We start from the raw sequence: 16,983 nt of genomic DNA, 5'->3' as shown, positions 1-16,983 counted from the left end.
CATGGGTGCAAGAAGACAGAAAATGTCTTATTGAAAAGTACTGGCAACACCAAAAAGGAATGCCCTCATAGTCCAAAATTTGTTTCCATGATAGCTCACCCACTTTTAGGGATATCTTGTAGGAAGTTGTTTGGAAAGATATAAATCCACAAAAATCTTAGTCCAAAATTTGTTTCCATGATAGCTCACCCACTTGTAGGGATATCTCAGTAGGAAGTTGTTTGGAAAGATCTAAATCCACAAAAATCCTAGTATTAGATTAATGGGAGAAGACACTAGTATTAAGGGATAACTTGAGAAATCGTCCTAGTATATTACAAATATCTTCATAGCTAGAGTTGCACTAGGTAAGACAATCTTACCCATTTCAGAGAGAATGCATTCACAATGTTATGTTATATGTCAATTTCTAGGAAAAAATAATCCCTTCACAATTTTTATATAAATTTTAAAAGATATATATTATAAATATATCATTTAAAATATAACAAGATATTAAATTTCACAAATAATTTTACACGAAATTAAATTTAAAGGGTAGAAGGTCCCTTAATATGTAGAGGTCTTGTAACACAAATAGAATTGAATGTATTATTGTAAGAATGAAGAGCTATAAAGCTTAAAAATTTTGACTGGTGAGTTAAGAGTGTGGCTCATAAAGCAAATCAACTCTATCTTAGCTTTAAAGAGCTCCTTATTATGTCAATAGACATAAAAAGAATAAACACTACTTTGCGAGAGGAGGAATGCTCTAAGAATTTCTGAACTAGTTTTTGGGATACACCTGAGTTTTTGCCTTGACAAGCCTATCGTAATTGTGATGAAAATACCTCTCACCCCAAGCTCTCACCTCTTCAACTGAAGCATTCCCGTTGAAGGGACTACCCAGATCAAGGTCGAGATAGTTCACGTACGCAGCCCTTGGGGAATGGGACACATAAGGCTCCATGTATTTGTAAAGCTTCCTCATCCATTCAATGTAGCGATCATCCACACTTCTGTTGGTGCAGGCTACCTTATACTGAATGTTGAACAGTGTCCCCTTCCGCTGAGGAAACGGCAATGCAGTCGATGGTATCTTGTTCATAATTCCTCCTAGATATTATATCCTAATAGGTTTTGTTCTATAATGTTTTTGATGATAGGGCTGTCATGTGTCTTGTTTGTGGATGTTCTAAAAATTATATGCATCTGTTCTTCAATTGTCAGTATGAAATCTCTATCTATTCCTTGTTCATGAGTCAGATTGATGGCTGGAACTTATGTGATATGAAGTCTTGGTCTAAAATTGTAACTGGTCATTTTAAAGGGCTTAAAAAGGGCATAATATATTTTGATTTTGTCTTTCCACGAAAATATTATGGGTCTTTTGGAAAAAGCATAATGAACGTCTCTGGCAAGGTAAGGATAGAGTTCTTACTAGATCTACTCTTAGATTTGCATCCTTATTGAATATTGAGCAGGTCACTAACCCTTAAATTATTAGTAGATAGATTTATAAATATGATAGAACAGGGACCCCCCTCTTTCAAAGAAGACATTAAGAAAGCAAATTATTGGCCTCAAGACTTCATACAAGTGGATAAAAAATTCCATGAAGAATATTAAAAATTTCTAGAATGTGTACATCATGGAGCAGTAGTATCAACTCAGAAGGGATGCAACCGTTAGATACATGGAGGTGTCGCATTATAACTTTGACACCACAAGTTGGGAAATGATTTCTCCTCCTCTAGGAACTTATGAATCCTTCAAGGAATGTAAGGGATAGTCAAAGCATCAAGATAAAGGTAGAAGGAAAAATAGGTGGGAATCAGTGAGGCTTAGCAGGAAGAGGAAGAGAAGCAACAAGAAGAGGAGGAACAACAAGGTGAGGATTTTGATTAGTTGGTTGAAGAGGAAGAACAATAGAAGGAAGTTGAGGAACAATATGTTGATTTTTAGTTGGAAGATAAAGCTGAAGGGAAGATGGATGATGTTGATGATGTGGAGCAAGACAAGAAATGATGATTAATGATAATTGTAGACACCTAAAATTGTCCTATTTAATTATTTAATCTTAAGTCTTCTATTAATTAAATAAATCTTTATTTATTTATTTAATTTATTATCTTTTTCTTCTATGACACATGTCATTCATCTCTTAATTTTCCTCTACGTACCCCCTTCATTATTTTACTATATAAGAGGATTCTTTCATCATTATCAACACTAATCAGTACTTTATGCGACTATCAAGCCTTTTTGCAATCAAGGGATTTCACAACCATAATCTGTTCTTTGTTGAGCTCTTGAGCATATAAAAAATATGAGAGAAAATATATGAAACAAGATCAATAGAGATAGGAGATAATGGGGATTAAAACCCTACTTGGCATGTGAATGGTATTATTACTTAATTTGTTGATTTGAATGTTCTTAAATATTTTCATTGGTGTATGGTGAATGTTTTATTTTAGGACTAGGGTTTGTTGTGGTTGGATCCTTCTGGTTTTGGAATAGTTTATCATCATCATTTTTCATCGTATACAATAATAAATTATACATTTTATTTATTTGGAGACACTCTATATGTATATGCTTCTAGTAGTGCTTAGTATATGCTATTTCAGACTTGAATATGTTGGCTTCTCGATGTACTAGATGTTATTAAATGGTTATCCTAGATTGGCTATATTGGTTTACAATCTTCAATTTTAATTTTTTTTTATTATTTTGTATTAATAAAATTGGTTTACAATCTTCAATTTAAAAAAAAAAAATGTATATTTTTAGTTTTGATGCAAATACACCTCATGCTACTAAGAACAATAACTAATTTAGAGGGGGAGAATGGTTATTTGAATTTTTTCCAAGAGAAGATAAAGTAATGAAAGACCACTTCAAAGTTAAAGGGAGATAAAGTTAAAGGATATTATGATCATCTAATAAAAAGATAGAACAATAAAGAATATTTATTAAAAAAACCTTTAGAAAGGGAGAGGAATACTATCCTATTAAATAGTTATCAATTGAAAACTATTGTGAAAGGTTTTAATGGTTTAAAAACTACCACTTAAAATGTTATATAAATCATTTATGTTATACTTGAGAAGGGGGCACATAGTGTGTGTTTAATGTGAGGTATAAATTACACTAAAGATTGTCTTGTCTAGGACTATTGTACATGTTGAGTAAATACTTTGGAGCATGTTGTATGCATGCTAAGTATTTACTCTGGAGTGCCTTCTATGTTTATTATAGAGAAGCATGTATGGTGGTCTTGAATAATATTTAGTTCCGCAACAATGTGTTATAGCTACGATGACTAGGGCTACTGAAATCTTCTTAGAGTGAGAATGACTATTCAAAATGCTCAAGATTCAAATAAGTATTCGAAATGCTTGATAATAAAGGCACTGAGAATATAATATAATAATTTTATCAAAATATGATTGATTTATTTGTGTTAGAGTAAATTATTATTTACTCATTGTGCTTAAGTTTATTTATGTATCATTGTGTCTTTCTAGGTGTTAGGTAAGGTTTAATATTTTTTTATTTACATACACTTAGTATTTTGTGTCAATAGTTGGTAGGTAATTGTAGCAACCATCAGACATCATAAGTGCTCCCTCTCTTACTCTTCCCTTTATAAGAAGAGCTATTGTACATTAGTAAACATATTAATATCATATCATTTTCTAGTGATTTAAATATTTTCTTTGTTTATGGAAGTTCTAGCAATCATTGTTCCTAGCTTGGGAGCTTTGCTCTAATAATTTGTTTATGTTATTCAATTTACCATGTTATATATTTCCTTTGGATTTCTTTTAAATTATAAAACATCTATAATAAGAATTTATATTTATATCTATTTTGGAAAACATTATATTGAAAACTATGTTACTTTGATATTAAACATTGTTCTTTTTTAATTTTTTAGCAAAAGGCCAAAGGCCTGTACTTCTAGATTGGTATTAAATATTTGAGACAATATTACATTGTATAGAATATATATATCAATAGTATCCATACTATCTATCAACTTTCCTATATCTGTTGATATTTCTTGATCTGGGTATTGGCTAAGTATAAATCTGCCAATATAGATGTCCCTTAAAAATATTTAACAAAAACATATAAACATAGACCAATGATTTCTTATCCATCCCCCTATACATCAAATTGAGTCTCTTACAATTTACAAAAGGAGATCTCAATGAAATTTTGGGCAAAGAAAACATATATACACCATTAGCAGAATAAAAACACAAAAGAAAATAAAACACCCCTTTAAGAAAACTTAATTGGCATAGCCTGCACAATGTCATTTAGAACTAGAAAATCACAAGCTATAACCTTCTATGTGGAAAAAATATAATCCATCATTTTCATATCCACAATGGTGTTATAGTCATGTGCTTCCTCTTCATCAACTACACCAAAAAAAACATCGAGGCTCAAGGAAGGACCATTCTCTAAAGTCACAGTCCCAACAACATTTCCTGCATATCAATGAATGAAAATATCATCTAGCACAAAATATCCACCATGAATATCTACATCTCCCTATAGAAAATTAGAATTGTTGTACGCTTTGGTCATGTTCTTATCTCCCCTTGCTCCATTAAGTGGACAGTTATGATATGTACCCTACAGGTCCTAAGCAATAATCAGTCCGATCTCTACCCCCTCATAGAATAGGTTATAGGGATGAGCTAGGGAATGCTATTTGTGGGTAATGAGACGGAACATGGCTTCATATCTATCAAAAATGTTGCTACATGGGGATTCACCCAATTCCCTTTTATGGGTTGAGATGGCATCTAGGAGAACCCTATCATCTTTAAGATTTAGGGACAACTTGAGAGTTGTATAAATACAAATAAAAATAGAGTTTTTGCAAAGGTCTTTCCAACATAATAGCTCACCCACTAAATCCTTTCCTAAATGAAGATCATATCCCTTAATAGTAGAGGCTAGGCTACTTTGGGGATAATTGCTTAAGTAGTTTGTAGTGAGGTAAGAAACTATGGAAGAGGACTACATGAGATCCATAACATTTGAAATAAACACACTAGCCACATGAGTGGGATAAATAATACGGGGATAGGATTCCTATAGGTTAACATCAATGGCTACTCTAATATCCCACTCAACATAGTGGCATTGAAGGGAAAAGTTTTTTCTAAGTATTACCTTCAAGTATTCCTTTAATTCTATAATTTCTTCATCAAGGATGGGCAAATTTATGCACTTATTGATGGGGAGATATTCATAATGCAGAAAAGCAAGAGAGAGATTAAAAAACACCTAAAGGAAAACACAATAACTTTAAATATCAAACCTAAGAAATTTCGTAGGGAAATATATTGGGAAATGGAGAGGTTGCCACCATATATTGCACCACAATAAAGCCCATGTCATTTGAATGTATGGTGAAAAGCTATCAGAGTGAAAGAGGGGTACATAAGCCTAACATAAACCACATAAAGGATAGCAACACATGGCTCCAAATCTATAGGAATTAAAATTTGGGGTCAGTGTGGCAGCATTTTAGGCTATAAATGAGCTAGTGACCATCAAATCTAGGAATAACCCTACCAAAGAATGATACTTCCTACATTCGCCAACTCAATTGACAAGGGAATTAATAAATTTGATGAAAAGGCTACCTATTCTTAGGAAGTGTGGAAATAATGATTATTTCATAATCAATGAAATAAATGTTACTGCCTCTATCTATTATTTAGAAAGTTGGCACATAATTTTGGCCTGTGCCAAAAGGCACTACTGGAAACATGTTGGATTTTTGATAAATAGGGATTCTATCCTTGTTTTATGAGGGCTTTCCATGTTAGAAAACATATTTCCATCTATGCCATGTGGTTTTAGCTACCTCTAAATATCTAGGTATACGAGATGCCAAAAATGGTCTTTTAACACATTATGTCTATTTGCACCTATTGGTATGTGATCCCTTCAAACATAAAGCTTTGAGTGGTCGTGATCCTATGTTTTAAGATTCAAAGTAGATGGGTTCTTATTTGACATGATTGGGCCCATGTTTTCCTTGCTACAAACCCTTTGTCACCACAACTAAATGATTTATTTTTAAAGTCCAACCATACCTATGTTGATGTTGATGGGAGAGAATAATGTAACTAATGTGAAGTTACCCTTTTTAATTTGGAAGTAACCAATAGGGACCATCCAAATCACCATGTCTTTGTTCTTGTATTTTGGTCATCCATAACTATTTCTAAAGAGTTTATAGTTTTGGGCACACCTGAGATCTTTCTCTATCTCTTTGTAAAATTTCACCCATTTCTAGAAACTTGACAACATCTACTTCCATTAGTACTATTTTTAAATTCATAGGTTGTATGCATCCTTGATTTGCTAGCCAATCCACTAGCTTGTTCCCTTCTCTGTAGGTATGCACAATCTAAAAAGATTCAAGATGGTTTAGACTATCCTAGACATTTTAGAGTATGTGTGTAATGTTATAGTTGTTAGCTCTTCTCCATTTACTTGCATTTACGATGAGCAAGGAATCTCCCTCAATAATGAGTTTCTGAATGCTTATCTCCATAGCTAATGTAATCCCTCTTAAAAGTGAAAAAGCCGCTACGAAATTGTTTGTTCTAGGAGGGATATTAGCATCTATTATTTTCATGATGTGTCCCCTGTAATCTTTGATAACACACTCACACCTTGATAAGCCTAAGTTACCAAGAGAGGCTACATCGAAATTCAACTTGTATAGGTCTTTAGGAGGGGGGATCCAAGAAATTTATTTTAGATCTATCTTTTGATCACTTTGATCCCTTGGAGCATTTTTGTAGGAGATTTTGAGGTCTTTCAAAATCTTAACCAAATGAGCATCCCAATCTATAAAAGGGCAAACCTATGGTTTTAAGATTTTTAACATATGTATTAACTACCACTGTAATAGTTTTCACAACATTGGAAATAACTGAGTGTGGCTCGAATACTTGTTTTCTAAAGATTGTCATATCTAATTCCCACCAAATACCCCCACACTATCATTGGTGGAGCTAAATTCTAGAAGCAAGCAAAGAAAGATGATTTGTACAAGATTGGCCCGCTAGAAAACAAGTCCAGACATTGTTGAGCAATGGAGCATACAATCTTGATTCTATATAATAGCTAATGAGTATAGCTAGCTAAAGATGTAGTTATCAAATAAGTGGTCAACATCCTCCAAGTGCCCCTCGCGTTAAACACATGTGAATAGTTCTACAATTCTCATTTTAGTGAGTTTTGTACTTGTGAGAATTCTATTTTTTAGTACTAGCCAAGAGAAACACCCTATTTTTGGGAGAATCGTATCATTAAAAAAACGATAGAATAATCCCTTTTTTGATATGTCAATTGCCTATGAGACATTAGAGATTGATAGCCTTGCTCGACAGAGTTCTTGCCTGAGTTTGAAGGGGCTCAAACAAGTTTGTCGTATTGTGTAGAAGGTATGATTATTCTAGATTCCAAGGTGCTGTTGATGGGATCTTTTTCATGAGATTCCAGTGACAAAGAATTAATGTCCTTCCATCTAGCTATAGATTGATTTGGTTTGGGAAATTCGATGTAGTCATTAACCTTGGTCCCCCAATTTGAAGACATGATGCCCTTAGCAATTTTAAGTTCAGAGATATTTATTTTTAAGGGTGTATAACCATTCCATGAATATTCCCAGAATAGTTCATGGGACCCATCATTTACTTCGCAGGTTCCACATTGAAGAGCCCTTGGGAGGGTTAGCTCACCTCCTCCTCCATAATCGGCCACAGTCCTCTCAGAGCAGGTTTCGACAGTGGGGTTTTCCCGAAATCTGACTTGATTTTGAAAAAAACTTTGTTTGTATAATATCTGTTTGTCAATTGGCTCACGTTCGTGCTATCAAAGTTGCCGATTGTCTCTATCCATCTCATTTCTTTACAATCTGCAGCCACCATTCCCAACTACAGGAAGATCTTGCCCATTTTATTCAGCAGCTCGGGCTGACGTCCCAGGTATATTCCATGGAACGACGCTCTGATGGTTGTGCTGTTGTTCACTTTTATGCCGAAGAACTGTACTCGCATGAAGATATCTTCCTCCATTTGAGGACCCACGTATTGCCATCTATGGACAGCCTCCGTGACAGCTCCCCAGCTCCCGCCGCCGCCGCCTTGTGTTCTTATCCATCACCTTCCCTGACGCATTTATCAGCAGTGTATCCAACACATTATCGGCCACAAGGCCGTATTTTCTCGACAGGAAGCTAAGCCCTCCGCCAGCAATATGACCGCCGGATCCAACCGTGTGGCAAACCCCAGCAGGAAACGAAATGACAAAGTAGACTTCACCCAAAGTTGCACCCGCTTCCACCCAAGCCGTCTGTGATTTTACGAAGGGCACGTCGGACGTGTAGGACAGCCCGCCGTAGCTGTGTCCTCCACTTCGCACACGAATCTCCCACCCGTATTGTATGCTGCACACCACGGATTCATCCAATTGGCTTTGGCTTTCAGGAATAATGATAACTTATGGGCTTGGTGTCTGAGGCTCTGTGAATTGAAGATTTTGGGCGGAGAACTTCAGAAGAGAATAAAATTCAGAAGCAGAGGAGATGGTTGTAGCGTTGGTTAGGCCGCTTGCATGCAAGCATGACAACTATCTCCATTTTTTGGTGATGTGGCAGCGGTGTAGAATGCGATAATTAGAATCAAAAGCGCACAAAAGCAGGCCATTTCTTACACTAGCTATCTATAACAGATGCTTTGTGTTTATGCTCTTCAATCTTAAATTTATAGACAGCAGTTTTGTGTCTGTTAACAGGTGTGACCAATTCTTTCAGATAAGCTTGCAACACGGTGGATCTTGACTTTACAACTAGAGTAGAATCTGTAAACTCTCGATTTTTTATTTTTTTAAACTAAAAATGTGATAAGCACGCTTGAGCTTTTGAACCTTTTGAATGGCCCGAAACTGCCCTAAAAATATGACTTAACGATCTAGAAATTCAGGCTTACCACTACGACCAACTACAATCGGCTTTTCGAGTTAGTATATATCAATAATTTGGTTCCTCAGACCATAATTATAATTTCGAATACAATCATAAAAGTTTAAAATACTAATCGCCTTTTTTATAGCCAATATAATTGAGAATCGTTTATCTCTGATATTTTTCGTGAAGTAGCCTCTTGCCTTTGATATTGTGTAATCATTCTCACTTTCCTCACCCTCCTTTAGTCGGATGAGGGTGCTCCTTTAGAATAGGGCGGGGTAACTATAGCAATTCTTTTCGAAGCATCATTTATAAAAAAGACGGGGCCTAGGAACAATGGCAGATGTCGGAACATCACTGATAGGAACAGCCCGGTCTGCTGGGGCTTGCTCTGTTTATGAAACTGCCCCGCTGCTGGAGGTTCTGTTACAGGATCTGGATATGCAATTGAAAGGTATGACATAGGCGCTCAAACTGGAAGGGATGTGACTGGCCATATATTCCTGAGGGCTCTCGACCTGCCTCTCTTCCTGCTGCCTTAGGTGCCTTTACCCTTGTTTATGTGGGCCTTGCTCCTGTCTTTATCACCTTGGTTGCTCTTGCCTCGGCTTGCTTCCAACTTTTATCTCGCATTATTTATTCTCACCCCAATCCCTTTGACTCTCCCTCTCTGGGATCAAATGATTCAAGGTCTCCATAGAATTGTAGCGCGGGTGCTGGTTAACGGCCAACGAGGTAAACAACAGGAAGGGATGCTGGACGAAATGCTGGTGGATCAACTGTAACTTAATATGGCTTTGCCGCAGGTTCATATGGTGCTTAATTAACTCCTGCCCTTCTCGCTGCTAGCTTTGTTACTGGTCCCCATAGAATTGTAGGGCGGATGCTGGTTAACGGCCAACGAGGTAAACAACAGGAAGGGATGCTGGACGAAATGCTGGTGGATCAACTGTAACTTAAAATGGCTTTGCCGCAGGTTCATATGGTGCTTAATTAACTCCTGCCCTTATATTTTCATTGTTTGTTTTGGGTAAACGCCGATTAACTAAAAATAATATCAGAATAAGAATTGTCAATTTCCAGGCGTAACCCTGAATACATTCATTTTAGTTAAGTTTTAAAACGCTCTGTGTTCCAATTTTTATTTACAATCTTAGTCTTTAATGGCGCGCGGAGTGCATGGCTTTTGTCAGCATTGGTGGATTTACCACATTAGTTGTGGTTATATAATTCTCGTACGACACTCTTTTGGAGTTCTCTCATTCATATTAAACATGTGTAAGTACGTGATAACACGGTAATGTAGATGTAAATGCTTTATTCTTTTCCACAATATGAATATGTTCTGGTTCAAACCGGTAACAATGAATTTTATAATATAACGAACAACTGCGACAAATCTGCGATGAATTGTAGACTACCTTACCGTCAATGAATGTTTGCAATTTCGAATCTAAACTTTCTTTCCCTGCCCATTTTCTATGGAGTCAAATGCACGTGTTCATTAGAATTCGACGAGGAGATTTAAATCTCTGTGGAAAATGATTAAAAAATTCAAGGCTAACCCACTTACATACATGGCAAGTTACGCTTTCTCTAATCAACACGCATACTCGTAAACGATGTTATCGTTACCATATGTAAGTCTACATAAAACACTATAATAATATGTTCATAACATTTTAATAAGACCCATTGCATTGTATCGAATCTATCCCGTTCATGACATCACGTACCTATAGACGGGTTTGGTATTATTGTGACCGAAATCAGCATACCCACGTTTATTTCCTATTTAAATTTTGTGTTCATGTTGATATTAATGTTTTCAATAATAATATATTGACTAGCAATCACATCTTGGTGTCCAATGGGTACGCCAAAGATATGTAGAAGGTCAATTAAAATAAATTTGTTATGTTTTTGTATACATTTGTGCAATACATGAAGTCAATTGGTAGGCCATTTAGAAAATGATGTTTATGTAATAGAGGTAACAATGGAGAAGTGAGAGTTTTAAATCAACTGTGCATACAATTATAAGGGCCTAAACATGGCTGAAATAAAACCTCTAAACTAGGAAGATAATCACGTTCCATTACCAATACGAAGAGAGAGGGAAGACAAAGATAGGGAGAGATAGAGATAGAAGGAGGGAGAGATAGAAGGGGAAGAGTAAGAGACACAGAGAGGAAAGGAGATAGAGATATGGGATAGAGATAGAGATGGAGATGGATATGGAGAAGTAGAGGGATATAAAGAGGAACGAGAGAGATAAAGTGAGAGAGAGGGGGGGATAGATATATAGCGATAGATAGAGATATGGTAAGAGAGGGAGAGATTGAATTATGAAGATAGAGATTGAAACTGATGAACAAAGAAAGTGTTACGAAGAGGGCGAGAGAGAAAGATAGAGGGAGAAAAATAGATAGATAGATAGAGTTAAAGGGAGAGATAAAGATAGAGAAGGATAGGGAAATATATAGGGAGAGCTAGAGAGGAAGAGATAAATACATATAGAGGAAGAGGGAGATGGAGAGATAGATAGAGACATAGATGTTGAAATAGAATGATAGGGAGATAGATATACAAGGAGATATAGAGACAAAGGGATAGATAGAGAGACAAAAAAATAGAGATGGGAAGAGGAAGAGATTGATAGGAGGGAGAAATAAGGGGAGAAAGAGAAAGGGAGAGATAAAGAGGAGAGATAGAGATGAATAAGTTTAGGAAGAGAAAAAGAGAGATAGAGAGATAGATAGGGGATAGGGAGGGAGAAAGGGGGAGGGAGAGATGAGGAGAGATAAAGGGGAGAGATAGAGAGAGGGAGAGAGATAAAGGGAGACAGATAAGTAGAGAGGGGGGGTGATAGAGGGAGATTGAGGTATAGAAAGATATGAATAGAAAGAGAGAGAGGAGTGAGAGAGGGGGAGAGATTGAGAGAGGGAGATACATAGAGATATAGGGAGATAGTTATAGAAAAAGATATGGATAGAAAGAGAGAGGAGTCAGAGAAAGGTAGAGAGATGGAGAGATAGGTGGAGTGAATATGATAGAGGGAGAGAGAGGTAGAGAGAGAGGAGAGGGTAAGAGAGAGGGAGATAACTTATTAGATAAAGAGGGATAGGGAAAGAAGAAGATCTAGAGTTAAAGGGATGTGTATAGTGTAGAAGCTGATAATCAAGAATAGGATCCAAGAATCGTCTGCAATTAAAACAAAACATCTATCACACAAAAGAGATCAAGCAAAGATTGTGTGCTATATAACAACCAAAGAACTCTATATTATTGTATTATAAAAATTACCATTCGATATTGAAGGTACAATTACAATAAATGAAGGAATTTCTTTATAGAAAATAGGAGATGCTCTAATCCTAAAATTAGAAGAACTGAAGCAATTCAAAGTAGGAGCTCAATTAAGCTCAACTATGAGCTATAAAAGCTAACTAGAAGTGCCTCTAAGTGAACTTAGACTTTAAAAGTGTAACACCTAGATAAAATAAAGCACCTAAGTTTAACTTAAGTGAAAAAGAAATTAAAGGACCTAATTAATAAATAATTTAATTATCTTAAAATTACTCGAACACCCCCCTTAAGATTAACTTAGGGATAAGCTAAAGAGCTAACAATGAATGCAAAATGAATGCATGAATGAGTCACGACAAACAAAGGCCTAATTAGGTACTCATGTACAAACCAATGCAACTCACACTAATGAACTCTCTCTAAATGGAAAAAAAGAGAAAAACCACATGGGAAAAAAACCATCTCCAAAAGTGAGAGATGCAATGAAAAAGGTACTACATGTGACTAAGATCAAGCACTCCAAGTGACCCCCCAAGTACAAAATCAGTCATAGAAGTACAATGAATATTCCCCAATAAGAGAGAGAATGAGGATAAGGATCCCTCTAAAGTACAAGTAGCTCCATTGCTAGCGACGAAGAACTAAAGATAGAATATGATCCACTTCTTGCAAACAACATGTCTTCCTTTTCCAAGAAACCACTCCATTGGAGATATGAGAAGCCACTCCCATAAACAAGTAGATGTAGGAATCAAATCTAAATATATGATGTTGTCACTGAAAATGGATCATATGTCGTGAAGTCCTTGGATGTTAAAGATGCCACAAGCCAATTAGGTACATGCCCAATCACAATAGAAGGTGATAAATAAGGAACTGGTGAAAACTGATTTTGAACAAGCTCAAAAGACAAACATTATGTGACAATAGTTGTGTTATGGCTATCATCAAATGAGAGAGATAAACCCTCAAATGTGTCCTCCAAATTTAAAATATGAAACTCCACAATAATGAAGAAATGTCCATCAAATATGAATACAAATGAGGAAAACAAATAGATGAATTATCTAGCTTAATAGGAATAAGGGTCTCAATCAATGAAGGTACAACAACTGTTTTTGTTGGTGGAGAAGGAGCAACTTGAGATTTTAATGCACACTAAAGAAAGAGTTCAAAAGCATCCTATGAGAAATTAGGACAAATTTCATGTCCATGTTGATTGCTTCCATAATATTTATACCTACAACTCTTATACATGATTCACTCATTGAGATAATCTCAAAAAATGATACAAAGAAAGAAACCCTCAATACAAATAGAGACCCAATTTTCATGTAGCCTAAAAGGACAAAATTGAGATCTTTGAATATTTGATAAATATTTTACAAAAAAAGACTTGAAATTTGAATAGGAAACTTTGAGAGATTTTCGATGATGTATGCAAGTTGAAAAACGAAGTCCAAATGTGTAAGTTATGACTCTAGAAGTGCAAGACTGAAAGCTAACTTTTGAGGCTTGGTATAGAAAATTGGTACAGAATTTGGTCAAACCACATGTAGAATAAGATTGATGCCAAAACTAGCTATCTAACAATATCTTGTTTTCCCAATTTTGACTTCGTATAGTGAAGATATGAGTGAAATACCAATTGTTGCATTTTATGGTTTGGAAGGCTTGAAGGGACCCCAAAATTGAAAATTTTCCAAAACTAGTAGCTTTTAAAAAAATAGAAAGTTTATGAAAATAGAAAGTTTCCAAAATAGAAGCTTTTCAAAAATAGAAACTTTCCAAAATAGAAACTTGCCAAAAAAAGATTTTTTTCAAAAATAAAAACATTTCAAAAATGGAAATTTTTTGAAATTGCTTTTGCAAAGCATTCCTCGATCTCTAATTTTTTATAGTTTTACTGGTGATCTTAGGGTTTTTGGTTCTTCTAAGCATGATGGTGACTATTGGCAAGAGACACCGTTCCGGTGAACATTGATGCATGATTGATGCTTAGGAGTTGTCATTGATGGAAACCCAGTTAAGAAATCATATCCGGTGTACATAGATTTGATTTACCGAAAGTCATATTGTTCATAAGGTGTAAGTCTGGAATGTGGAATACAATAACCGGTAGAGCATGAGATCATTGTGCACATCTTGATTTTGGTGGTGTAATTCTGGTTGCGGTGATAAAGGAAAATGATTTGAGATTCGTGGTAGCTTGTTCTGTGATCCTAGTATCTGGGTTTGATTCATAAGCAAGATTGAAGGTTTGGTATACAGTAATTTAGTTCGACTAGAGATATTTTGGTGTAACATGTGTTGCGTAATCTAGGGTTGATTTCAGTGATTGGTTACATGTTCAAGGTGATTGGGTCGACATGTATGAAGATTTTTATCATTTTTTTTAGATCCGCATATGGATTTGTAGGCAGATACCCGACCTAAGGTTACACGTTTCATGTTGCGTGTTATGCAACTTTTGGAAGCTGACATGGTAAATGATTCATTTTATTTATGCGGATATATAAGACCAATTCATTTGAGAATTTTTATGGGTGAGGAGAATGTTTGAGAAGTCCTTATGAGAGAATTTGCAAAGGTTGGTGAATGTTATTAAAGGTTTAGTGCTCTGGTGTAAGACAGAGCAAGAAAATAGAGCAGATAAGAAGAATAGCTGCAAAAGTCAATTTGAGCCTAACCGTAACAAATTTTAGGCATATGTAGATGATATACTTCAATTCATTCATTATTGTAATCAATTGTAATCTCTTGTAAGGCAGTGAACCTTCCTTTGGGTTGAAGCCCTATTTTGTATTTGAGCAGTGAGCTCTAGGTAGTGTGCCTGAATTCAAGTGCATTCCCCTTATGTAATATTATTGTACTTCTGCCTATAGTATAATAATATCATGGGTTCAAATCCCACCATGGTTTTTCCCTTTTTGAGTTTCCACATAAAATCTTGGTGTTATGGTTGTGTGGTTGATTGCTTTATGTTTATGCACTTTACTTTCATTCTTATGCATCTGGTGGTTTAATAATCAACTTAATAAGTTTGTAAATTGCAAAACACTGATTCACCCCCCTCTTAGTATTCCTTGATTCCAACAATTGGTATCAGACCTTAGTTCCCAAAAAGAAGCCTAGTAGCTTCAGGAAGATCTAGAAGATTGAATCAATGGACTCGGGTTTGCAAAAGCAACTTACTGTGACACTTGAAGATCTTGATGCAACTATGAAAGAGAAGAGTAGTCTGAGGAGAAGTCTAGAAGCAGCTGAAAATTTCATTGAATCCCTGAAGGAATAAGTGAACGGATCAAGAGAGAAGAGAAAGGAAAAGAAGAACAAAGCATTGACAATCAATCCCTAGAAGATAAGACAGATGAATGTGAGAATATTGCTAGAGAGAATGCAGTCATGAAGAATGAGATAAAATTCATTGTGATGAAGCTCATAAAGAAGATTGAATATAGGAAAAAGAATAAGGAAAATCCAACTTAGTCATTAAAGGACAAATTTGATGAATGTTGCAGGTTGAACTATGAGAATGATCAGTTGAAACTTGAATTATTGCAATGCTAGAATGATAGACAATAACTCGAAAGACAAATCATAATTTTGAGAGATGAGGTTTCTATTGCTAATGAGTACAAAGAAAAATTCAAAGCTAGCTCAACCCAGTTAGATGAGATGTTGAAAAGTTAGAGACATGGGAAAGACATGTGAGGAATTGGATATGAGAAAGGAGAATCCTCTCATTCTAGACAAATAAATCATGAGAAGAACAAGAAACCTTTGGTAAGACAACCTAATTCCTATAAGTTCAATGGTAAATATTTTTTTTTTGGTAAATTTGGTCATATGGTAAGCCAATACAGAAATAAGATGAATAATAGGATGAATAATGGTCCTAGTTTTATAGGTCAATGTTTCAAATGCAACAACTTTGGTCATAAGTCAAACATGTGTAGAGTAGTGATCAATAATTTTCAGAATAAGAGATACTATTCTTGTGGAATGTTTAGACACATTTCTAACTAATGCAGGATGAGATTGAATCAAATGAACTTTAGACCTATGCAAGGAAATGTTGTCTACTATGCATGCAACAAATCCGGTCACACTACAAAATATTGCAGGAGCAAGAATGCTCCAGTAGACAAGAATAAATCAGATAAAAATGAAAAAGCAAATGTTGAAGAAGTTAGAGAGAGGAATAAGAAGATGTGGGTTAAGAAGGAAGATTCAAATGTTCCAGATGGCTCCACACTTGATTCCGGTGTTGGAATCTCATCCGATAACTAAGGCATTTTGGCCTTAGGGGGAAGCTTTTCATGTAGATTCTTAAAACCCCCTTTCATAGATCTGTAAAGGTCAAGGATGGTTGTAGATGAGGGAGATTAGAGAAGATTGTATTCCTATCAGAGTATCTGGTGATGAATTCTTGAAGATTCAGGGTATCCGGAAAGCCTTTAGGGTTGTGCATTTATTACAAGTTAAAGTTAGATTTTCAGTGGATAAAAAGGTATTTCTATCATTCATTCTTTTCAGTGTACCTATCCCTCTTCATCATTATGGGGAGGTTTGTCCTATTGGTTCTAATGCTTCTATGGTTCGATTGATCAACTCTTCAGGATTTAGTTTCACATGCCATTTGCATCTTTGATTTCAGTTGTTTGCCTTGTTTG

At 35.5% G+C, this 16,983-nt stretch overlaps 2 protein-coding genes across 2 annotated transcripts; both read right to left on the bottom strand.

Annotated features, from left to right (window-relative positions):
- Positions 1-766: 766 nt before the first annotated feature.
- On the bottom strand, positions 767-1,087 carry LOC131074741 (berberine bridge enzyme-like A). The gene has a single exon (XM_058011417.2). It carries the CDS (start codon positions 1,085-1,087, stop codon positions 767-769), a length of 321 nt encoding a protein of 106 aa, XP_057867400.2.
- Positions 1,088-8,130: 7,043 nt separating this feature from the next.
- On the bottom strand, positions 8,131-9,218 carry LOC131074740 (reticuline oxidase-like). Its single transcript, XM_058011416.1, has 2 exons — positions 9,199-9,218; positions 8,131-8,479 (listed from the first exon to the last, which is right to left on the bottom strand). Exons 1-2 carry the CDS (start codon positions 9,216-9,218, stop codon positions 8,131-8,133), a joined length of 369 nt encoding a protein of 122 aa, XP_057867399.1.
- Positions 9,219-16,983: the final 7,765 nt, after the last annotated feature.

Source organism: Cryptomeria japonica, unplaced genomic scaffold, assembly GCF_030272615.1.
Source record: "Cryptomeria japonica unplaced genomic scaffold, Sugi_1.0 HiC_scaffold_278, whole genome shotgun sequence".
In the NCBI taxonomy this organism is placed as follows: Eukaryota; Viridiplantae; Streptophyta; class Pinopsida; order Cupressales; family Cupressaceae; genus Cryptomeria; species Cryptomeria japonica.
Note: the sequence above shows the minus strand (reverse complement) of the source record. Positions and strands in the feature narration are given on the sequence as shown.